This window comes from Chelmon rostratus, chromosome 9 (assembly GCF_017976325.1).
Source record: "Chelmon rostratus isolate fCheRos1 chromosome 9, fCheRos1.pri, whole genome shotgun sequence".
Lineage (NCBI taxonomy): Eukaryota > Metazoa > Chordata > Actinopteri > Chaetodontiformes > Chaetodontidae > Chelmon > Chelmon rostratus.
The window spans coordinates 15,865,268-15,890,732 of NC_055666.1; the positions used below are offsets into that span (position 1 = coordinate 15,865,268).

Sequence of the window (25,465 nt, forward strand, 5' to 3'; positions counted from 1 at the left end):
ATCATAGCAAGTATGACACAAAGATATCAAGCTGTGGATGTAGTTCCAATTATAATGTATAACATTCGTGGGTTTCATACAAACTGCTTTGAATGAAATCAGATATTCACATTTCCCTCAAATGCTTGTAGGGGAGTATTTTTCAAGCATTCACTTTGAAGCCTTTTGCTTGTCACTGGATGAAGTGAGAGCACCGAAAGAAAATCGGCATGTGATTGTGTATGTGTGGATTAACTTAGCGCTGTGTACATGTTTGAGCGGGATGCATTCGGGGCCTCTGCTTGTCTTTTGTGTTTCTGGCCCAGATTGAGCCTGACAGCTATGCACAATATCCTGTTATAGAACACAACTGCACAGTCAAAGAGAGACGGAGAGGCATCGAATGCTTTGTTTAAACGGTCCTTCCGTATGCGCAAACCTTTCCAGAATCATCTTACTTATGCCATGCGAATCTCTAATTAGTTAATGGGCTGATCTCATTAGAGAAATGCTTTTGTTGCAGGTGTCCAGTCCGAGCTGAGAAGATTGCCAGAGGCATAAGGTTAGAGAGGTGGGCTTAGGGAACCAATATAAACGACTTAATGGCTTATGTCATGCTCACACACTGCATGAGATCGGAGGTATTGCATTGCCGCAGTCACTCAACAGACATGAAACTGCATCTTGTAGCTGTTAGGGTGAAATGATCTACAGCCGAGTCTGACGAGAGATTTCCGCCACGGTCAACGCTACGTGCGACTGAAATAAGAGCAACTACTTTTTCCTTTTCCCTTTTTTTGTCTGTTTTACTTTGCAATATAGAAAAGAATGAGTTTGCCCCCGTCTGTAGTCAGAGGAGGTCAGCACACTCACTGTTCAGCCCTGAAGTGTTACAATTACCCTGGAGAAGATTTCCGGGTTCATGCAGTGTGTGTGTCATCACATTGAGGAACAGGCAGTTTCAAACACAAGTGCTTATGGAGATATCACTCATGGGACGTCTTCTCATGGCTGGATACAGTGCGTCCACAGCGCCTGAGCAGGAGGGTGCAATGATTAGCGCAGTGTCCAGTTAATTTTAACATGGTTTGCAATGGGACTAATCAGGAATTAAGAGTCGGCATCTCCTTTAAATCGCCTTCTTTACGCATTCGTGGGGGGATACTGTCAGGATGGAAAAAGGCAATTGTCTGCGGTTTCCCGATTATCCCCTGCAAAAGCCTATAATCTGTCTGAAAGTACTTAAAGAGTCAAGCAGCAAAATAAACAACATTGATTATCATCCCACTGTTCTTTTTTTTTTTTCTTTTTTTCCGAAGTGGACCATGCAGAGAGGGAGGGGGGGTTGGAGGCTAAGGTTGCGCCTTCCCCCGTCAGCGCCATCTGCTTGGGCAAATGTTAAGGCAGGCTAAATACCCCCTGAGTCCTCTGTTCAAACCAGATTATCAGCTATTCTAAGGAGGCGGACGAGCATCTTATCATCTCCAAATCTCTTTTACAAAAGCAAATGAAGAATTCTGAACAGGGATTACCAGGATTAAGGAGGACACAGACATGGCCCTCCTTGGACAATGTCTTAAGTCGTTGCCTTTCAGTCCGTCTACCTTCAGCTTGCAAACATGCAGTGACCGCATCCTGCCATGGCATTGCCGTTAACACTGGTTAATTCTCTTGAGCTAGAACACTTTCAGGAATGCTTGTTTTTCGTGATATGCGCCGAACACACTTCAGACAAGAGCCTCTGCTTTGCACAACATTGGCAGCATCACACAGTGCTGAACAATGACCCAGAGTGGGACGTGGCTAGGTTTGAAAACTGCGTTTATTAGGGCCAACATGATAGATTGCTGGACAGGTTTTCCACTGTATGCTTCAAAGAGGGCACGGTGAGGGACAAATTGCAATGCAATGCAAACAACCTCTATGTGGCTGTAGCTTAGCTGCAGATGTCCACAGAATGCAGATGCACCACCAGTGACCTGGTAGCTAAAATTCTAAATAAATGTTGCCTTCTATTTATTATACTGTATTTGTTTTTGTGTTCGGGGGGTAGGGATTAGCGTTAAATCTGCATGAGCAAAGCTAAGGTTGTAACCTTGTGATTACTTCAAAGAGGGGTGGGGTGAGGGAAATGGGGATAGTGGGTGTCTCCTAAACAATACTTGTAGAGCTCCCTTATCCCTACTGTTACAACTGCAGTAACATATATTCAACAAAGCAATCAAGCACTGACAAAGGCACGCCAAAGCACCAGCAACGACGTCCCCAAACATTTGCGTCAATCGTGAGTGCATTATTAATCCTGCACGGACGATCATGATGGATTTCTGTACCTGGGGTATTGTACAGCAGACAGAGGCACGCTAACTGTCTCGCAGGCACACCGGCAAACCATATGCTCTTTGCACACTATCAGCAACTACTGTTTTAGATCACACTTTTAACAAGGAACAAACAATTGTACAAGCAATCGATGTTCCTCAGATCCCCGCTCCACAGTCACACCTCGTTTAATCAACAGAATTGTTTTCAATGAAAACAATCTCCGGGCTGTAGAGCTACTCAGTGTCTCAGAAAGAACCACTCGGCGGGCTTCCACACTGATTTGATTGTTGCACACACAAAGGTAGCTAGACCACCGCAGCTATGGGGGATGATTGAATTATTCAGTTTGGCAGAGATTTGGCAGCAATTGTGTGGAGTGTTGCCTCGAGTGGAGTGCAACAGAAATACAGCATCTTCTTGTTTCCTGCACCACTGCACAACACATGCATAAATAGCCCCTGCTTAAACAGACAGTCAGTATCGCTTCAGGAAAACTTCACATCATACCCTGAATCTGCTTGCTGCTTGGCTAATTGACCCGCACCTCCCCATAGATGTTAAATGATAAGCATAGAGCATTTGTGGCAGATATATTCGAACATTTAAATGAGAGGCATTGGTTTTAGTAAAAGTACAAAACACAAGTTAAAGCACCTTTATGTATCTGATGTCAGCGCTAAAAAACATACACATGTGTGAGAATTATATGCGGATGCCAATGGCTGCCAGAATTATCCCACTCAAATTCACAACTTGAGGTTGAGGAAGAAACAAATCCACACAGGCTTTCAGTCACTGATTTCCTGTCATACAGGTTTAGAGAAAAATGCCCACAGTGGTGCTCAGATGACTTAGTGCACACTGCTTTTGATAAGTTAGCAGAGGAAGCACCTGCAGCGATCTTTTTATTTTAAACCATCTGTAATCCTGAATTGTCATTCTATACTGTCTGCAGCAGATGCCTGTGATCTGGGAGAATGTGAGTGACTTGTAAAATCAATGTAATGTGAAGAGAAATGCAGGATTTGCCATCTTGATAGCTCCTTTGCAATGTCATCCACATGAATGCCGAGTACGACGTAGTTTTATGTTACATTCATCAGAGGGAAAGAACTGATAATAGGGGCGAGGTACTGATTGCACTGATTGTATTCTCAAGGTTGTGGAAAGTCACTGGACCAGCCACGTGCGCTTTATCCGGAATGGCAAACTTTATATGCAGTTTCCGGTTCATCTTAGAGTTTATGATTCATAACTGATTATAAACATTTACGCTTGATTGCAGCGGCTCTTAAAGGTTTTTACTTTACACAGGACTGCTGCATATAACAAGCTTTACTGAACAAGCCGTATAACCCATTCTGGAAATGGTGAAATAAAGAAATTTAAAGAAGAGGAAAGGATACAATTAAGGAAGACCGCATGGATAGCCCTCACTACCACAGCACAATGAAATGCTGCGTGTGTGTCTGAGAGCGTGTGGTACTGCGTATGTTGCTCCATCTGCAGACGTATTATTGCATTAAATGTAATCAAATGTGATACATATAGCTTCCTGGCCTGTTAGATGTAATTGAATACTGCATCCTCATAAATCATGAATCGATACGTCAGCAAAGAAACTCTGGAAACACTTCCCTCTGTGACATACTGTAATACAACCATGGGACAACCCTTAAAAGATGTTTTATAGATGATAAAAATCACGGGGAATACACTTAATGTGAGCGGACCGAAATCACAAATGCTTTCAAGGAGCTGTAACAACTGCACATTTCTCTGGGAACAGAGGAGCAACAACAAAGTGGTCCAAAGACATACCAAAGACATTTTCTGTTACAAACCAGACCGGCAACTCCTGCTTCCACTAAATCTTCCTCCCATCCCTTCTTCCTCACCTTTGACTTTGCACTCCGAAGTCGAAGAAAAATCCATTTATCGCCTACTCTATCTCCCTGCACAAATGTTAAGACTCATTAATGCTGTGGCTTTGTTGGAGGTTTCTGTTTTATTATTTATTTATGGCTCATTTGAAAACACTCCATTACCTAATTATGCACAACACGAAAAATCTAATCATAATCTATCTAGCTCTAAGAGATACAACTACCTTATGATCTGCCCAAGCTCCGTGTTTTTTAAGTAAGACCAAGGCATTTAGCAGGTTTACATTTATCTATTAAAAGAAAGCTGACATTTATGCACTCTCTATATGAGAACGTTCTACTTGAGTGTGCAGCGTTTTTCTCAAATCACAGAGGACACTTTCCCCGAGGGAACTGATTAGCTCTTTCTCACTTTTAAAATATGAAGTAACTTTGATAAGCAATTAAATATTTTCTGTTGTCTTGACTCTGGCTTTGTTTTATGCCTTTCAAGTCTGTATTTTTGGATCAAATCGGCATAAACACTGCACAACACAATGTTAGGGCGGTGGTTATTGTACCCTCTAGCATCAATCTTCCTCTCAGATGTGTAAAACCCTGTGTTTGTGCACTACTGTACATCATAATAGCAGGGTTATCATTATCAAATCATCATTATCAGCTCTCAGAGAGCAGAAACAACAAAAAAAAAGAAGCAAACAAAAAAACAAAAAACAAAAAAACAACCGTTGTGTTGTTCCAAAAAAAGCTTCTATTCTGCTGGTTGCTGTCTGTGCACTTCAAAGGAAGTGCTCCCACTAAATTTCCATAACTTTTTATCTGTAATCTGTTCCTAATGAGCGATGTATATCTACCACATTTCTTCCTCCTAGTTAAGTGCTATATTGTTGCAAAATGTAGAAGAAAGGAGGTGTGCACAGTATTTCTATGGCTGAAATGAGACAGTTAATGGTGTCCAAACCAACACAGCCACACATACGTCTGCAGGCCACAGCCTGTTTGACATGTACTGTATGCTGCTGGCGAACTGTGTATGAGAAAAACAAATGATTATTCTCCAGCGTGTGTTTCGCCTCATTTTAGTCTTCTCACAAAGCAGATACAGTATAGTGTGCAGAAAACTGATCTGAGTGATGCAGCCTAATGTTGGATGCGCAAAAACAATGAATAAGAAGAGTCGTCAAAATATGCAATACAATGCAAAAGACTTTAATAAATTTCAGAAGCGCACACATACATAAACAAAACATTTACAGTTTTCTCCACACTGGCAAATCAAAGTCAATTACAAAGATCATGTAAGGTGCATATTGTACTTCACATTGAATAAAAGTGAGGTTGTCTGTCTCCCTTACAAGGACAAAAGCTCTCCCCATGTATGATATTTTTTTTTCTTTTCCCCAAAGATCAGGCAAATCTAATCATTACACAGTGCTAGGATGCTATGTATATTTCATACTGTGGCTCCTACGCAGTAGTGAATACATTTGATACCATAATTACATGAATATAACCTCCTTCAATAATAACAACCTGCCTCACAAAGAGGCAACACACATAAAATTAAAAGCTTTAAAATAGACATAGTCTGCAGAAGCATGACATATTCAGACTGGACTTAAATCAAAAAGTCTTCCGGTCCGTGCAGTAATTTCATGAACTATATATAGTCTCTCACGAGAGGGGAAACAGCCTCTGGTCCAGTCCATCTGTACATTTCCTAATGAATACACAGGCTATGTCCATTTTAACGAGTCTAATTCTATGGTTATATGTATGTACTGTAGGTGCCGTTTAGGCCTTACCTATCAAAGCAATCGTTATCTTACCAATTAACAGGACTATTGAACAACAATGCTGCTAACCCATCAAGCCAGTTACTGGTGTATAATGTAGAAATTACTCTAGCCAGGACATACTGTACCATAATGATTCTATAGGTGTAGAAACAGTAGAAGCAAAATGATGCTCTGAACAAAAACCCTAAGAAGAAGTGAGTGCACCGTCGTGGATTTTCTGCCAAATGTTAACTTATTGCTGTTTTCAAACTGAAGCCTGGATTACCTTTTCATTTTGGTGTTCAATGTTCCTCTCATCAGAAAATTTCTTTTGTCAGTGTAAATAAGTGCACAAAGTCAAGTCATTTTTTTTTTTTTTTTTTTTGCTTAAGCCCACCAACTCATATTAAAGACTGCCTGAGGATTATTCTTCTTTTTTTTTTATCATCCGGAGTAATTTTAATGTGGATCTCACAGGTTAAATCACTTCCGAACTGGAAGCAACACACAAAAGGTTAGGCTTAGTGCTCTTCAAATCTGCCCTACATAAACAGCTTTTGATTATAACCCCAGCAGTTAGTCCCCTGTGATTGTGGCTTAGCTCAGCATATTAAACTTGTCCTACCATTCCTCCCAGTGTAATAACAGCATGGCGATCAGTAGCACGGTTGTAAAGCACTACAAAAGTGGTCGTATTGTGGGGGCCATGCGTATGTCTGTAACATTAGCCACGCTCCTCGCTAACAGTGCTATCAGTGGCATCAAAAGTGGGGCAGAAAGAGGCGAGAGTTGACAGCAAAGGTACACTGTGATGTGGGCTCAATACTAACGTCAGCCTACGGGTTGTAGACCTTGCAGCATAAATACATTAGAAGTCATTAGTTCCATGAGCACGCCCAGATAGAGCGACGTCAAATAATACAAAAATCAGAAAGTAAGAAAATAAAATGGCCACCAGGCAGTTTTGAAAACAAAGCAAAAAAAAAAAAAAAAATGGAATCAATAAATATAAACACCATCAACTCTGTGATAGATATACATACATACATATAAACATACTTTACAGATCTACTGACTGTATTTTGACACCTATTTTACAGAGTGGGTGCTGGAGAGGGACATTTTTCGAGGAGGGTTCAGGGGATACAGTATCATCCTCACTGACACAAGTAAGTAATAGCATAGGACTCAATAAAGCATTTCAAACTTCCAACAGATTCACAGGAGGAGCTTTGTCAAGATTCAGGCAGGCAACATGAAGTGTCTCTCTTTTTCTGAGATCCCTCCCGCCCTCCCTCCCCCTCCAAGTTCATCTTTTCTCTCGACTGTATGAAGAGGTGGGGTTTGAGGCTGTAGAGACAGTAAAGTACTTGTTTCACCTCTTCAGTTCTCGCCTTCCTTCTTTCCTCCCTCTGCCCTCTCTCTCTCTCTCTCTCTCTATTTTCTTTTCTCTCTTTTTCTCTCTTTAGGTAGTGGGAGCTAGAGATTGATTTTAATCCTGTGGGAGCGAGCTGTACCTGTGCCACAGAGTGTGCCATAGTGTGGTGGTTTCAGTGCCGTCTCCTGAAATATAGAGAGACAGACAGATATAGGGAGATTGTAGTTACAATATCATCGAGCTCTGAGCAGCCTAAGCTGTAGCCTTATCAGTGCGAGGCTACGCTGAACACTGAATAAAAAAAATCTCTGAAGAGAGTGTAGAAGATAAAAAAAAGAAGAAAAAAAACAGCATTCTTCAAGGCACGGCTGGCAATCAAGTCATTATCTTGTCAGGTTTCCTTGAAGAATGCTACAAGTGTCACAAGCTTGCATTTTTCCTGTACTTATCAGAGCATGCAATCTTATCCAATTATCACTCCCAATTCGTCTTTTTGTCTCCCACCACACTAGTGCAGCACTCTTCATTTCCCCTCAAAAAGCCATTTGGATCAATTTAGGCCCACTCTTTCTTTCGGACCCTTGCCAGTGGGTCCTCTGATATGTACAGAATATGACATTTTGCTGTTCCTTAGGAGGTTAGCAACACATCCGCCAATATCTGAGCCAGGAAAATTCTGACCTGATAGTGCTCACATTAGCAAGGCACGGTGATTACAGATGCAATGACTCAACAGAAACACGAAAAAAAAAATAAAAAAATGAAAACAGTGACAATAAAATAAAATAAAGCCATAATCAGTCGCTAGGATTTAATACTGGCATCAGGTTTGATTAACAAGCCTAGTTAGCCTTTTAAAATCGTGGCTTCTACCCCATGGCTGTGCAGCCTATGAGTCAGCACAAGCGCTTTGTCATCAGACCATGGGTGGCTAGTGTGAAAGGCCCATACCGTCACCCACACAAACAAATGACGATATGCAAAATTTAGTCCACTGCTGCCCTCGTTATCTAATACACTCATAATATGATCTTTTTATAAAGATGAGACCGTAAATTGCATTATAAATAAGGCATAACAACAACGGCGGTCTTATGGTCTCAGGGCTTTTTAATCAAACTGTAATGTATGCATATGTGATACTACGAAAACACGAACAGCAGTTTCTCCTACATTGACTCATAGGAGGTTAGTTTCGTTAAGATGTGACCCTACGTGCTCCGTGGCCCCAGAATTATGGGCCAAACAAAAGAATGTATTAGCCTTTTTATTCGCTGCATATTCATGGTGATGTCTGAGATCACTCAAGCAGGGTGGTACTCATTTGATCTGCCTCCGCTAAAGCACATACTCTCACAAGAGCTCCTCATCACTGGAGGCAGATTGACCTCTAATATCATGGGGTAGGGGTTAAAAGAAAATGATGAGATGCGTAAAAACTGAGAAGAGAAGGGAGGGGAGGAAGCATTTGCAAATACGGCTCTCGCTGCATAATGAAGCCATATGGTGGCACAAATCTGTAGTCTCTGAAGTATTTTTACAAGCTTTGCTCTTTATCAGCTACATCTGTAAAGTCCCTGAAAACGTTCTGGTGACCTTAAACCATAATCATCTCCTCCTGCGTCCCGCCCCATTGTTATTCCATGGGTGGGTTTTTTTTGCCTCTGCTTTATTTTCAGCCGCTTTAGGTGTGCGGGAGAGTGGGGGGCAACGAGAGATCACTGTAAAGCACCATCTGTCACTTTGATGAACAAAAAAGGAAACCTCGACAACCTGCCTGTGATCTTTCCTCTTGGACTTCTGGTATTAGGTTTAGGCTCAAGAGAGACTGGGTAGCTAACACTGACGGACTTTTAGTTTGGATAGTCACACCTGAAATGATCTTAAATTCTAGAGCACTCAAAATATTCTCTTTTTTTTGCCTCCTCGGATTAAAGCAATGCCACTGTTTGAAAATGTGCTGTTTTTAAGTCTTCTTCTGTAGACTTTGACAATAGATTTTCTATAAAGAAGCACACAGATGAAATCAAACAGAGATGAATTTATAATAGGGCTTCAACAAACAGGACAGCTGGTCATTTATTGTCCCGTCATTTCAGATCCTGAGGACGTGACTCACCCAAGGATAGCACGTGGCATCACTGATAATCTTAAAGGATGGCTGCCTTTTTTCCTCTTTCTTATCAGCCTCATTCGAAACCTAATTACAGTGATTTTAATCATACTGTATTACGAGTGATTAACCCTTTAGTGCATTTAATTAACCTTTGCAGCCACCGATTCTCATCAGGCGAAGCTTCATGCTATTTTTTCCATGACACAGGCTTTAAATAAGCACACTTAAAACTGGTGGGAAATCTAACGTCTAAAGTGGGAGGCATCACTTGTCAATTGCTCAAGGGGACAGAAATTTTTGATGTATTATCCGCTTAACATCACTGAAGATACGGTTGCTGAGTAGAACCAATGAGGACAGATTTTTTTTCTTGATAATATTCCAAATTCTGGGAGCATGGGACACCGAAATATGAGATTGTTATCCAGATTGTACCTGACCTCTCTAAGAGAAATGAATATATACATAAATAATCTGACACAAACAGAGCCTGGCGATTTGGAAGGACATTTGCTAAATCATATATTCATTGATTTTAAATTATTCTGACCAAAATACTCCTCTCTGATCAGCAACATAAGTGAAAATCAATTTAAATTCTTGATGCATAAAATTCATGACGGATAATAATTCCAAATTGTAGAACACTGACTGAATGTTTCTGCATATTTCAGAGCAGTCACTAGCAGTTACACGGGAAAATCATCCTGACAACTCTTCAGTGTGTCGTATAAACACATTATGAATTAAATCGTCGGTACCAAGGGCATGTAGTAGGCTTATGTATAATGTACCATGGCAGAGCATAGCTTTTAACCAGGGTTTTAAATAAAAGGTGGTTGAAGGGAATGACTATCAAATCTGTGTGGGTGTCTTCATAAATTATCCTAAGCACAATACTTCGCGGGATCAACAGTCATTTACCAAAACTATGTCATAAGGAATTTTAATGCTTGCGAGATGTCACTCAGAAGCTTACTGGGAGCAAAAAGGCAGAAATGAACCAAAGATCTGAAAACTGTGTGCAACATGAGGCTAGACACAAACAAAAGGAAGCACCTCATCAAACAAAATCAATTATTGATGCAATATCATGAAATTGACCCAGAATTGGATGAATGGCAGTTGTGATAATTATGATCAAAACAGTAACAAAAATGAAAGCCAGTGCAACCAAGCGACAACCAAACCCTGAAGAAATCTGAAAAGAAACAAAATGAAAAAGAAAGAAAGAAAGGCAGCAAAAAAAGGTAGAAAAAGCCAGCAAATTCACCTGGATGTGTGACACTAGGTGAAAACTATGAATACACACATATCAGTATGAGTAATTTGCTACCCCATGCAGACACTAGTCAGCCTTGATTAGTTCCATTGTGCTACTGATAGCGGGTCAAACATCGACATGCACATACTCTGTCATGTATTAGATGCAAAGATCTTCAGTGTGCTCTCTGACACAAACTACAACACATTACAGCAGCAAACCTTTGTTGTCATGTCATGACATCCTCTCCTATGTAAGCTAATTCAAAGAATATGTATCTACATATGCCATTTATAACAATAATTGGGGTCATTAAGGTAGAGCATTTATGGGCTAAATGCAACGTCAGCCTGGCAGGCTTTTTTATGGACTACTGCTCCCTTGGTGTTTAAGTATATTGGTCTCAAGGCTGTGCATCACCTTGATCCCTGTGACCCCCTTCCCCGCCCCGAGCAGTACTCAGTCTTCCCCACAGCACTCGGCTGTGGCTGTCAGCACTGAGCAAGGCCACCTCTCCTTACCTCTGATTTACATTTATTTCCCTCGCCAGCTTTTATTTATTGGGGCACTTCGCATTTGGCACATATCTCTTAGGGAATCATAAGCCCTTTGCTGTACCTTGGCATTCAAATGAGCTTCTCTTCCACAAAGCCTCACTGGCACAGTTAAGACAGCACTTAATATTTTGAGTACAGAAGCCACGAAATGTGGGATTATTTATCAAGTTGTTTTAGCGCGTCAATGGAACTTTTTATTTTTTTTGTTTTGTGCTATTACCTTTGCAAAAATGAATACCTGATGAATTATCACTCTGGCTGTCATATTTATTTTTTGCTCGCCGTGTTTAAACATGTCAGTCAAATATATTAGCACACAGCTTCATTCGCCCTTGACCTCAAATACATCAGTAGAGAGTTCAATCATTGCCGCCTATCCCAGGCTCCTCTAAATCAGGCTACATTGCCACCAACCACTCACACTGAAGTTTAAAATAGCTAGCCATCATAATTGCACTGCTGCCATTACTCAAGCTTTTAAATCTCAAACTAGCCTGCACATGTACTTTTGAAAATGGTTATGCAGCTATGGTTGCTTGAGAAGGAGGGTGAATACATGAATTAATGACATCAGTACAGTGAAAGGTTTGCTGTATCAATTATGACAAATTATGTCTTATTCTTTTGTTTCGTTGCAAGTCTTGAGCACTCTCATTTTTCAGTGCAAATGACATTCATGTAGACATGGTCATGGTCTGTATGGGAAAATCCCCTACCTCCATGCCGCCACCCTCCCCCTTTCACATCGCCTACCATGGGACAGCGAGGGGAGTGTGAGTGGGGACTAGTGTGGGTGGGTTTAAAAAGGAAGTCATGAATTACCTGTCGGGTGGTGATTTGCCCTGCAGTCTTGAATCCCCCCTGACAGCTGCACTCTGAGACACTGTACGGGTCGGAGCTAGTCGATGAGCACTTGGAGAGAGAGTCACAGCCCACCACGAACGTGTTGTCCAGGGGGAGCTCCTGGATCACATGATGTTTCTTTGGGGCCACTGGAGTCTGCGGTTTGATTTGAAATGTAGGCTGAGGGGACGCGGACTTGTAATGCTTGGCTAAATCTGGGCTGTCGGGTTTGAAGGTGGTGGGCGTGGTGGCCCAGTTGTACTTCCCCATGGTTTGCTCCTCTAACTCCACAGGGAGATCCAGTGTACCATTAACATGCTCATGGGTGGGGTCGTCAGGCTTGGATTCATCTATGGTCACAAAGTTCAGGAGGAGGCTCTTGGGGGATCGCTTCTTCCTCTTCTTCTTCTTCTTGATCTGACGGTTGTCTTGGTTGGGTGACACCCACTCGCCACTCTGCTTGCCCTTCTGTACCACTTTGTGTCTGGGTGTCTGCCGGCACCGCACCAAAGCAGTCACAAATATCACCAAGATGACAGTCATGGTCCCTGCTATGATGGCTATGACAACAATCACATATCCATTGGCTTGAGGTGTTACCTCACTGTCCCCTATGTTACGGTCCAAGGGTGTCTCCATACTTTTTCTCAGCTGCTCTTGGATGAAGGTAGCATTTGACACAGTGTCATTGACAAACAAGTGAATAAGTGCGATAGCATGTAATGACTCAGGCTGGCCTAGATCTTTGACCTTGACAACTAGCCTATGCAGCCCCTGATCAGCTGCCACTATTTTCTCCTGCAGTGTTATGTTACCCGTTGTTTTGTCGATGGCGAAGAGACCTCGAGGGGAGACCCTAGATGTGATGATGATGCTGCTGATGATACTGTACTGCAGCTCAGCATTCATACCTGTGTCATTGTCAATGGCAAACACTCTGGTGACCACAGCGCCAGGGGTGGTGCTGGTTCGCACTAGGTCATATGAATAATTGGAGGATGGGATGACAAACACGGGACGATTGTCGTTCACATCGACAACATTGATAGTGACCTTGGCGTAGGAGGAGCTTGGGGGTTGCCCTCCATCAACTGCCTTGACCATAAATGTGTAGGAGCTCTGCTGCTCCCTGTCAAAGGTGATATTGGGTTTGATCACACCGGTTTGGGGGTCGATGATGAAATTATCTTTCCCGTTCAAAATGGACAGCGTTATAACAGCATTATCTCCCGCATCTGCGTCCGTCACTGTGATTAACCCCACAGTTCCATAGAGAGGCAGGTTCTCAGGCACATAGAAGTTGTACTCAGGGTGTGTGAAAGCCGGACTGTTGTCATTAAGGTCCTGGACGATTAGCCTGACAGTGACATTGCTCTGCAGGGACGTGGAACCATTGTCCCTCGCTATGACAGTGAATGAGTACCTCTCCTGCTTCTCTCTGTCCAGTCGTTTGCCAACTGAGAGGATTCCTGACCGTCTGTCTATGTTAAACCCATCAGGCGCATCAGGGCCAAGAGTATAAATAATCTCAGCATTATGTCCACTGTCTGCGTCAGTGGCGCTGATTTTTATTAACTGTGTAGAGGGGTCATTGTTCTCTGGTATGGAAAGTTGGATTTCCGGCTGGGGGAAGATGGGTGCATTGTCGTTCTCATCCTTGATTTTAATTAAAACCATAGCTGAAGTGTTCAAAGGAGGCGTCCCCCTATCCGAGGCCACTATCTTAATTGCATATTCTCGAGTCGTCTCATAATCTAGGGGGGCAGCTGTCTCTAGTAAGAATTGATCATTAAAGACGGGCTTCAACCGAAACGGAACATCATGGTCAGTGTAGCAAGCGACTTTGCCGTAAAGATCTGCATCCTTGTCGGTAACAGTGATTAGGGCTATTTTGGTGTTGAGAGGTGCATTCTCAGACAGGAGAACAGTCCCATTAACCAGGTTGATAATGTAGCGAGTGTCTATGGTGGGAACATTGTCGTTAACGTCTGTTACATTAACAATCACCGTGGCTCTGGAGGGGGTTGAGCTGCCATCACTGGCCAGGATGATGAGTTTATGAACAGGAGTCACCTCCCGGTCCAGTGGCTGCTTCACAGTGATCAGTCCTGTGGAGCTGTCGATGGCAAAGTGACGTTTGGTTGAGGCAGAGATCTGGTTGCTGAAGGCGAAGTGGATCTGTGCATTGGAACCCAGGTCTGCATCCGTGGCGTGAAGCTGAGCGACTGATGTCCCCATGGGGGCATTCTCCGGTACTGTGACCTCCAGCTCACTGTCCTTGAAGATGGGACGATTGTCATTGACATCTGAGATGGTGACTTGTAGAATGGCAGTGCTGGACTTGGGAGGGTTGCCACCATCCTCCACCTTTATCTTCATGACAAAGGTGTCCTTCTGCTCGCGATCCAGGTTCTGCTGGACGATTAGCTGTGGCCACTTGTCCCCCTCAGGAGTCTCAATGATGTCTAAGCCAAACTCGCTGACACTCTGTAAAGACAAGACAGCATTTTGAGTTATGTTTATTCTGCTTAGTACTCATAATATACATATGTGAATATTACATACACAAACTGTCCCACAAATGGTTTGATTGTTTTTTCCTTTCATGACTTGGGGGTCTATGGATAGAGGGGGTCATATGTTGAGTAAATTGTAAAGCCGTGACTGACACATTAATACCACAAGTAAGAATATCACATTTTCACGTGAGTAATGTAACAATAAAGGTACAGATCGCTTGTGATGGATACTATATTCTGAGACATTGTTATTGTTCTTAAATTGTTGAGTCTTATAAAGCCAAACAGCCTGTCAAGGTATTTCCTTAGGTTACTCAGGTTCATTCGTAACCCTTCTTAGAATCAGGCTTTCAGACAGTGATGGATGTCAAGAGCAAATTAAATGGCTCAGGACATTCTTAAACAAGGCCGCTGGTTCTTGGCTCTGCTCTGCTCATCTCAGTTGGGTACCCAAAAACATATTCAAACATGCTAATCACCAGTTTGTTTAAAAACTTTACTAATTTCTTGCGTCTTCTACATAAGCCCCAGAAACACAGCAAATGTCAGTTAATTTATCATTTTAAAAATGTGACAGATCATTGTAATAAACAGTCCAATCAACTCCACCCCTCTTGCAACTACTGCTCAAATTCATTTACCCCTTTACCCTACCCCTCTCATCAGGTTTCTTCTGCCTTCACTAAAATGAGATTTCATTCTATCTTCCTATCTTGTGTCAGGTTAGAATAGACCAGGCAGCCATGCAACATTGCAGCTTCATAATGGAAGACAGACATCAGGAATTTGAGACACACCAATAAGCTCTCATTTTAACTACACTGCAAGACCAGATCACCATAGATTAAGAGGAGGGAGTGAAAAATCCTGCATATTAGAAAGGTTTTTTGCTCAAGAAGAGCTAAATCTAGGCAAAAGTAAAGCCGGAGGAAAATGAAAACAAATGCATAAGTAATCCCCATGAGAAACCAGAGGAACTGGCACTGGCTGTTAAGAATAATTGCCTTCCACCCAAAAAATTAGCACTGATATTTACTATTTCAGATGGGGTATGGTATGGATCCCTGCATGTTTTCAAATTAGAAGCGAGAGGAAGGAAAGGGAGGCAAGAGAGGGAGAGAGAGAGAAGTGACAGAAAAGGAGAGAAAGAGGGAGTAGGGGGAGGAAATACGAAGAAGATCAAGCCCATGAATGAGCTGCATGCACATTATGAAACAAAGAAGCCCTTTGAAGCTCTTTCAGTCAGAAGCAGTTTCATGGTAAAACAAGAAAAAGCATCCTCTTTAAAGAGATAAGCTTCATGCTGCACATAATGTTGGAAGAGATTACTCTGTCTAGGCACAGCTATCAAATGAGATTAAGATATATACATTCTCCTCGTTTAAGGAAGGAACATTTCAACCAAATTGTGAGCACAAGAGTCCTCAGTAGGCTTTAAAATCTAGAACCGTCCTCGTGCCAGCACAGTGTTGTAGCCGACACAGGGAAACGTGCAGCTGCAGCATGTAAATTATTGTGTACAGTGAAAAACTGCTTGCCAAGGGAATGTTGTCAACATGTCAGTGATTGACAGAACTACTTAAATCGGCCAACGCTGCAGCAGTGATCTTTCAGACCTTATTCTGTGATCCTTCTGGAGAGCAAAAGTCATATAGGGATGAGCGGACGTGGCACATAAAACTACGTGTGGAAATGTAGACGTACTGCTTTATGACTGAACTGCGCTGAATCTTTATGCACATTGAGGAACTATTCCTGTCACAACTGAAAGGTCCAAGACAACATTCTGGGGGCTCTATTGCTAAGCACTACTCCATCCGCACAAAGCTCCTCAATCCTCAGTTGTTTGAATAGTTCACAGATTCGGCACAGTAGCTCAGTATCTGCACACTGATATTTGGCAAAGCCTGATGTTAATAGTAGGATGTTGAGTTAGGATGTGTCAAAGGGAATGCTGCACGATGATTTATGAGCCAGCATTTCCTCTATGCTTTTGTCTTGGTTTCACACAATTTTAAAACTGACAAGACAGCACTCAGCGCATTTCAATAAGTTGAAGAGAGCTATCTCTCAGGCTGTGCATCCTCCTGAATGCAAAATTAGTCTGGTGGATTGTGATAAGATCTAGGGCAGGCTAAGAAAAGGCCAAATACTAGCGTGAATCACTCACTGGAAACCCTAAGGCTGAGCGGGAAGGACAAAGCTGTCTAAACGGCTAAGTGTGCACTTTATATCATGCCGTACATATACTGTACAGGTACGTTTTTTTCATTAACTTTGATGACTTGCCATTCATTCCACACAACAGGGCCACAGGTCTCTGCAGTGATCAGCGAGGGTTCGGGGCGCTGTATATGTGGGATGTGTGCCGTACACAATCCAATCAGAGTTGGCTAATTTAAATGAAAATGACTGAGGGACAGTGACAGAAGCAGAGGTGGCTGATGATGAGGGAAGGATGACTCTGAACCCTGTTCTGCAGACAGCTCCTCAGATTATCAGTGGATGCATCTTTCAGTCAAGTTGATGACCTTATTAAAACTAAGAGGAGACTGAGATTGGGCTGTGAATATATCAGGAAGACTCTAGTCACGGTGATGCCCATGGATGGGGCTAACTGGGGAGGGCTATTCATCACAAGCTATAGCACCTCTTTATAATGCTGATAGAAACTCCCTCTCTTTCTGCCCCCCTCTCTCTCTCATTCCTCCCTCATTCTTTTTCTCCATACCTCATACACTTCTGCCCCTGGCCATGATCTCATGCATATAATTAAGACAAAAGAAGCTGGGAATTGTTTGTCTCTTTTTGTCAACCCCTAGAAGAGGATAATGTGTCAAAATAGGATGCTAATGAAAACTGGAAATGCTTGACAGTGAGCTCTCTGCCCAAAAGTCCTATTCACTGCCTATAGGCACCATGCAATGCATTAATCAAATTTTCTTGCTACTTGGGTACGGAGCTTGAATAAATTTTGCATCTTCCAATGCAAAGTTAGAATCAGTTAAGGAATAAAATTATTCAAGCTCGGACTTGGAGTACCAGCAAAAAGACCACTCCATCCACTTAAAAATCTTAGGTATATTTCAGATAGACATGTTGCAACCAAGTGGATTGTTAAGTGCCCCAGGAAAAACCCAGGGAGGTGGCAAAAGGTTAAGTCTAAGAGCCCTCCAGATTGCCCAACCAAAATACAGACACCCACTTCATCATCCATGTCAGCGAGGCATAGCCCAGCCAGCAGCTGAACATTGATCTACATGAAATGACTTGAACAAGACGCCCACCTTCAATGTGTCTGAAGATGCTGACATAGATGCAACTTGGATTAATGTAGTGTGCGATGCTGCAAAATCATACATCACTGGGGTAAGGAAAGGGGCCAAACAGCAGAATCCCCTTTAGTCTCGAGTATGTTTCTGTGTTGGCCTCCGAGTTATCCTGTGAATATGTAAAGTGATTGAATCTGCTTTCATGGGAGATCCTCCTCCATCCATGCATGTGATTGCTTTCTCTGACCTTGTCCATTTCTTAGGACGCCTTCTCTGCAGCTCAGGTGACGTAACACACCACTGCACTACACTGATGGCAGAGTTTCACTCAAAGTGTGATTACCACCCATTATGTATGGGGCTGGAGCACTGTGTAGGATGAAATTACCCGTTGTCCCTCGTAGCTTTGGAAAAGGACAAAGTTGTACAAAAAGAGGCTAGCATGTTTCTTTCATTTGTTCTGTATGTTGACAACTCAGGCATGCTACATGTGGAGAGGCAGACAATTGAGTGTGGCTCACTGTGCTACACAATGGTAGCAATTTCAGCACCGTGCCCAGCACAACACAAGAAAACTGGGCAAACTATGAATCTGAGGGAGCTTCTGAGACAAATCTCACAGGACCATACAAAGATAGTCCAAGGGTGGCTTAGCGGCCAAGAGCTATTCTAGGAAATGCTTGCACATTCCTTCCCCACTAAACCCTTGGCTTTCTACTGCACTTCTGAAATAAAAGATACCAAAGGTTGAAAATGTTTCTTGCTCCTTTAATGCTTCTCCCTGTGTTTTACTCATACAGAACCTGAAACACAAGGAAATTAATCTCGGGTACAGTACAAGTGAAATTAGAAGAACTGAATCAGGGACGAAGTGCCGAGGATGCTCTGAGAAGACTTTCCTGCTAAAGATAATCCAACCACAGTCTAGGCGAGGGTTTTAGAAAGCTTTATATTGTGGAAAGGGCAAAAAAAAATGATTGCAGATGATCATCATAATGAGCAGAACATTTGGTTGGTGATTTTCCAGGCATAAACAATTCAGGACATTGCGCTGGAGAGGCCTTGGCAGTGGGGCTCTTTAAAAATGCAAATTGGTATTCAAGGCAGACAGCAACGATTCTGTTCATTCCAACCCAGTGTTAACTTCATCTGAGGCTTCAAGATGGACTTGTCATTTCTGTCTCGCAGCATGCTCTCAAATCCAGTAACCTTTCTTTATTTATTATGTTTAGGGTTTCCTCCAGAGTGCTTGCATCTCCCTCTTTAATTACACTTCATTTGTAACAGCTTGTGTCATCTCCAATATTCATCTATCCGCAAAGCACACAGTGTTGTCTAGACTATAAATGAAGAATGCATGATATTATCCTACATTTCTAGATTTAGGGCTTACTCCATTAGGCAACAGGGAATATTGCACCACAGTTTAATAAAGTATCAATTAGATGATGAAGAAAAGCTTTTGCTAGTTCTGCATGAGATACCCATTAACATAATATAGTACATTCCTTCTCACTTGCTTGGATCGACTAGCACATGTAACCTGTTGCTGGAAATTGGACACGCAGTATATGCTGTGTGTGCACTTTCTACTGCATGTTCTCTGATATTACTGTACATGGTGAAAACTTCCCCGTCTTTACAGCCTTCTCTCATAATTAAATAAAGCATATGGACATGTTAATGGCTGGTATAAAACACAGCAGGCTTCATGACATATTCCCCCTCATGAAAAAGTAGGTCATATTTTCAACGAGTCCAAATTAATTTCCTGTATGGATGTACACCCCAGCACTACTGCTCTATAGCTATATAGCAGGTTTACAGGAGAAGCTATAATGCAGAATATGAATCATATTACACCATATGGGGTGAAAAATCTAGCCAAGAAAATATTGCACGAACGTCCTGATTAATAGTCAAATAATCAGACTTGATATAGACAGGTGGTGGCATGCTGCAGGCATTGCGGTGATTCATCAATAATATGTGTGCTAACTAATAATGTTCTGCTTGTCATCCATTGGATAATTTGATAAAACAATTCATTTAATAATTTCTGTTTTGGCTTTTTGTAAGAGTCTCTCTTCAAGATAGATTGCCACTGTGGTGTTTGGTTTATCAAAGGCATGGATGTAATTGTTCTGCACTTGGATTTCTGAAAAGCCAATTTATTTTTACAAAAAGCAATTTATTCTATTAAGTCCATAAAACAAACCAATAACTTGAAGACTTTACCAACATGAGGAGGCTTCAGGCCCACGTCCTTCGCTTTCAATATCTTTCACCCATTCACGATTGAGCTAAATTAATTTGTACAAGATGGCTTTTAGTTTAGACATGAGACTGGGGACATACAGTAATAGCCTCTATCAACTTCAGATTTAGTGGAGTGACTCTTTGTGTACTTGGAAATTCAGCTTCAGACACTTGTTTTTATTAATTATCTAATTACAGCTGGCAGTTCAGCAAATATCAAATAAAACAGATAGGAGTCACGGCTGGTATGCTCTCAGAGGCTGGAGCAGTCCAAAATCAACATTCATAAATGAAGGAAACGGACCTCCAGAACTGGGCTTCATATCAACACGAAGCCCACAGTGATTTAGAAAGCTGTGTTGTTTTTATAGATGTAGTCACATAAGCCGAAAATGTCAGTTTCACTAATCAAAAAGCAACTCCGCATAAGAGCTCGAGCCCCATGTTTGCAACCACACACACTTCCAATAGTGATTGTGAATGTGCTTCCAAACAGTTACCACCCACCTCCCCTCCATTTATATGTCTTGTGTCAAATTAAGATAACTGAGGCCACCCTGAAAACAAACAATACCTGTTTGTTTTCTTTTTATATACAGTATGTGAGAGATGAAACAGGGGCGAGCCTCACCTTGACCAGTTCATAATGTTGGATCCCATTGATTCCCACATCAGGGTCAAATGCAGAGGGCACCGGGTATCGGGTGTTGATGGCTGTGTTCTCTGGGATGGAGATGTTTATTACAGTGGACTGGAAAAGGGGCGCGTTGTCATTTACATCCTCGATCAGGAAGCGGATCTTGACCAACCGGAAGATCTCATCGGGCAGCACGGCCACCTCAATCTCATAGTAGCAGCGTTTCTCAGCGAAGACCCCAGAGCACAGCTTCTCCCGGTCGATTCTGTGATTGGTGGTAAAGATCTCCCCCGTGTTGGCCTCCACCCTCACCAAAGGCACGTCACCCGTCTTGTACACAGGCTTGAACTGCAGCGGTGAGGACAGCCTGATGTTGGGGTCTAGGTTGAGGTCCAGGTCCTTGCGCAGGTTCCCGATGCGGACGTTCTCCGGCTGCTCCTCCTTCACCGTGTAGTCCCTCTCCTGGGCCCGGCATAGCAAGACCACGCAGGTGAGCAAGACCACCAGCACATGAGCCTGACTTGCTAAGTCCATACTCAAGAGTGTATGGGAGCTTCACTTCTACAGCAGCAATTCTGCCACAAGAGAAGCAAGAGAGAGGAGAAAAGAGAGAGAAAGACAGAACACACAATGTCAATGCACAAAATTACATGGCTTTCAAGTTCTGCTGTAATTAGTACTATTTTCCCTCACGGAGAGTTTTCAACTTGACCTATTCATTCTAAATAGTTACGAGCGCACATCCTTCCCATGTCTTTGAGAGCAAATTAACGGCGGTTTTACACAATTAACCTTTGATGACATCCATTGAGCAAGCGGACACATAAAGGTTAGTAGTTCACGTATTCCATCAATCCATTTCATCACCATAATGAACCCTTTCAGATTTTTTTATTGAGAAGCATGAAAGCAGCTCAGTTCACTGTTGTGATAAAATTGTTTGCTTTGAACGCTCGTTCACAAACTACCGTGCATGAAAAAAATGGGACACGGCACAGTGATGAACTTAATTCATATCTGAGTCAATGTGAGTCAATATGGTGCAGTGGTGTCTTCATAGAGTGCACCTCACATCCAGTCTTCAGCTGATTTGAAGGCAGCAGAATTGAGCCTTAAGCGTCAGTGCTTCCATGCATGAACACACACACACACACACACTTGCAGTAGTACCGCTTGACAGCAGCTATTAATGGACAACCTCATTTGCCCTGAATGTAAACAATTGAGCTCGCAAATATTTCATGAACGCCCATGTGTGTAAACACGCGCAATATGATAAGAGCACTGTTTAGAGCAACCGCGGTGGAAAGAGACAACAATGTGAAATTATTTATTGTGTGAGCCGCCATCAGCCAAATTAGTGAAATTAAATCATAACTTCATTACATCCGGACGAATGTGTTTTCTCCGACATCAAATTTAAACAGCGTACAGTTCACTGTTCGCACTGAACGACGCCTGTGATAAAAGCCTTAACGGAAAGCGCAGTGCAGATGGCTTCACCATCACTGAACATGATTCATTAATAAGTCGTCTCGTGCTGGGTACCACTTCATTTGATGCTGTTGTTCTGCAAAATCTTTAATTGTTTTATACGTGCAAAAGCTTGCCAAAGGGCAAAACCCCCAATTGCCAAAACCCAAGTAGGTCATTGGAAGATGATGAAGGAGTCACATTCTGCAATGCTTTCCCTGCCAGTATATGCTAGCATGAAATATTGACTGCCTTCCACCAGTTAATTAGTAGGTTATTTAGTCAGTTATTATGGGAGTTACTTACATGTGGTTTGCTGGCTGACATTTGGACTTATTCATTTATTGAATCCATTCTTGCATGTCTTTTATACATGAAATTCCACATTTCCACTGGCCTCCATGAAGGCTCGACCACACAGGCTTTTGACATTGCAGTGGTGGTAATGCAGTGTAATTTCAAAAGCCGATCCCTGTTCAGAAGTATTTGCAGTGTAACAACAGAATTACATTACTGGTCTTTAGATTGTTTTTAGTGTGCCATGACATTTCAGGGAGAAGCCACCAATGCACAGCTATGTTTACTTCTCATAATAATTCTGGCCCCCCATGTGTATTCCAGCGCAATATATTTAACGACTAATATAATTTCATTGCTCATATTCCCCTGTGTGTTTAGGCCCACCAAGCCCCTGAGTGTTTATCAACCTCATATGATTTTCCTCGAGATATTGGGTCCTATTTACGAGGCAGCTGCCTTGAAATCAAATGTCCGTTTCCTTCAAAGAATGGCAGAAATGTGTGACAGCCATCACAGGAACGATGCACAGCTGGTGCTGAAAACTCATACATACCTGCAGTAACAAGGGACTGCAAATAGCTCTTTGGGAACCGTAATATTTCCTCTTTATGAAATTTCCTTCCATCTATTTACATGAGTCAAACAATATCCAGTAGGAAAGGTATGACTACCTAAACTGCACCACAGGGGTCCTCTAAATTGGCAAGGCAACCACATTCACAGCCATTGAAGCTCTCGGCCTACCGACAAAGGGGAATTGATTAAAAATAAGAATTTAATTAAGCTGGTTTTGAATCAGCAACAATTGCAAGGCATTCATGCCACCTGTAAAGACAGATTTCTTTTCACACATTTCATAAAGCAGTCGCATGAGACTCATTAAAGAACAGTTGGGCAGGAAAAAAAAAACATGGCTGACATTGATCAGTGTGAGGGTTAGCCTTTCTGCACATACAGCACAGTCAGTGTTATACTGTCATGTCAAAATATTGATGAGATATATCCCATTAGAAACTGTGACACCCTTCACTTTGAAGTGTGCATCTCTCTGAGAATGAGCAGCGATTGCTTTACTGTGATGATCGCCAGGCAGTCCAAGGCTGAGCTCGCTCGACGCATAATGAAGTTTAAATTACATCCTTAAATGGGATGTGATTCTCCGAAGTGAAAAAAAAGAAAAGATCAAAGCATGATCTAGATTTCCTCTCCCTTGTAAGTGACAATAATGTTCCGCAGTATGAAGGGGTATAGTATGGTTCTGACTCAGAGTACATGCAGGAGTACAAATGTAGTAACAAAAAGGCACCCTGGCAATGCTAATGTGACGTTAAGAGACAAAATTTTACGAGTGTAGGAGATATTTATGTATACACGACGGTAGATAGATATATGGAGCCATTTCTCTTCAAACACAAAGCTAAAATGCTAAAATCATGAAGTTAAGATGTTTTTTAGAGGCACATGTCCTAACACAGTGCTGCCTATCTTGTTTATTCCTCTTATTCTATTAACTCCATGTGGGTGCTTTCTCACAACCATGATTTTCCCAAATCTGCATGGCTTTTCACTTGTCACAACTCTTTATAAGCCTGTCCATGAGGGATAGGCTAGGTGAGAGAAGGAATTGTGCTGGAGGGGAAAAAAAAGTAAGGGGAGGGAGAGAGAAATCCTAGGTGTCAGTCAGAGTGTCTCCTTTGCTTACATTTCACTAGTCTCCTGAAATGCTATTTTGAGCCCCAGACAGCAGGTTGAATCCAGCAGGCAAACTCAAGCCTCCCTCTTGGGAGTCACAGAGTGAAGAGGAGCAGGACGGCCCTGGATCACTTTACACAACAGTGTGATGGACAGGCCTTCCTGGTGTTTGCACCCACTGAGGGTAGCAGTAAGAGGGGGAGACGCGCAGCTACATAGTGTCACCCCCTACCTTCACCTCTACCATCAACTGGAAACTTTCAGTGTAGTTAGTTTAAGGCTGGGACCCAAGACATTTGGAGTCCTTTAACTGTCAAAGGCAGCTTTTCACCACTGTTGTATCCATCAATATTGCCTGTGGATCCAAAGAGATTCTCAAAAGAGGGCACCGGTAGAAGTAATACTTTTGATTGTTTTTGGCTTTTTCTCTTTTAACAGCTTTAAGGACCGCTGACAGCCTGACAGACCAGGTTTCTGTCAAGATCAGTCAGTTCTTTTTCAGTCCACGCAGCCAGAACAATTCTCTTTACACGCGGTGCAGGAATAAAAGTTGTTTTCTCTTGGGAAACTTCAACGATGACTACATTACCTGAGTTGTGCTGCAAAGTGAGAAAGTGCAGGAAAACGACACTCGACATAAATGGCCACGTTGACAATGTTAAAAATATTTAATACTGACAAAAGATGAGTTCAGGTGTCACTGGGATTTGCGCATCACGCTGTCTTTTATAACCGGAGAAAGAAATAGATGATATATCAAAATTCTGTCACATTGTTTGTAGCTGAGTGTTTGTATTTTGTCTGGCAAAGCTGTTTGGCTGCGTAACCCCCGTGGCTATTAGCATTTAAGTCAGTTTCTTAATTCTTACATAGACTCGGATTATGAAAAGTTGCACAACTTGTGTAATTAAAAGGCCGCTAGGTAATATTTCTTACCCTTCTGCATTAGCAAACGACAAACTCATTTACATCTTTGTAATCATGGACCTCAAGAGGGCAGTCCATGCATGCAAATGTAGCCCTAATGCTAAATGTGAGCGTGATCATTCAGCTTTACGTCATCATGAGTGTTAACTTTGAAAAATCCATTATTTGTAATGACAGTGTGACAAAATCCTAAATCGTGGACAAATGAAATAACATGCAACTATTTTAAACAAGGTCAGAAGAATTTAGTGTGACACCAT

General features: G+C 42.2%; 1 protein-coding gene across 2 annotated transcripts in view; it reads right to left on the reverse strand.

The window, feature by feature from the left end:
* pcdh11 (protocadherin 11) overlaps positions 1-21,347 on the reverse strand; it is a 117,087-nt gene extending 95,740 nt beyond the window's left edge. Inside the window, exons 1-3 of one of the 2 annotated variants that reach the window (XM_041944402.1) lie at positions 20,808-21,347; positions 12,106-14,613; positions 7,448-7,531 (exon numbers count right to left, since the gene is read on the reverse strand). In XM_041944402.1, the coding sequence (XP_041800336.1) occupies positions 7,448-7,531; positions 12,106-14,613; positions 20,808-21,347 (3,132 nt within the window). Of the gene's footprint in view, positions 1-7,447; positions 7,532-12,105; positions 14,614-20,807 lie in introns of those variants that run through there. The other variant, XM_041944401.1, reaches the window with a different exon arrangement.
* Positions 21,348-25,465: the final 4,118 nt, after the last annotated feature.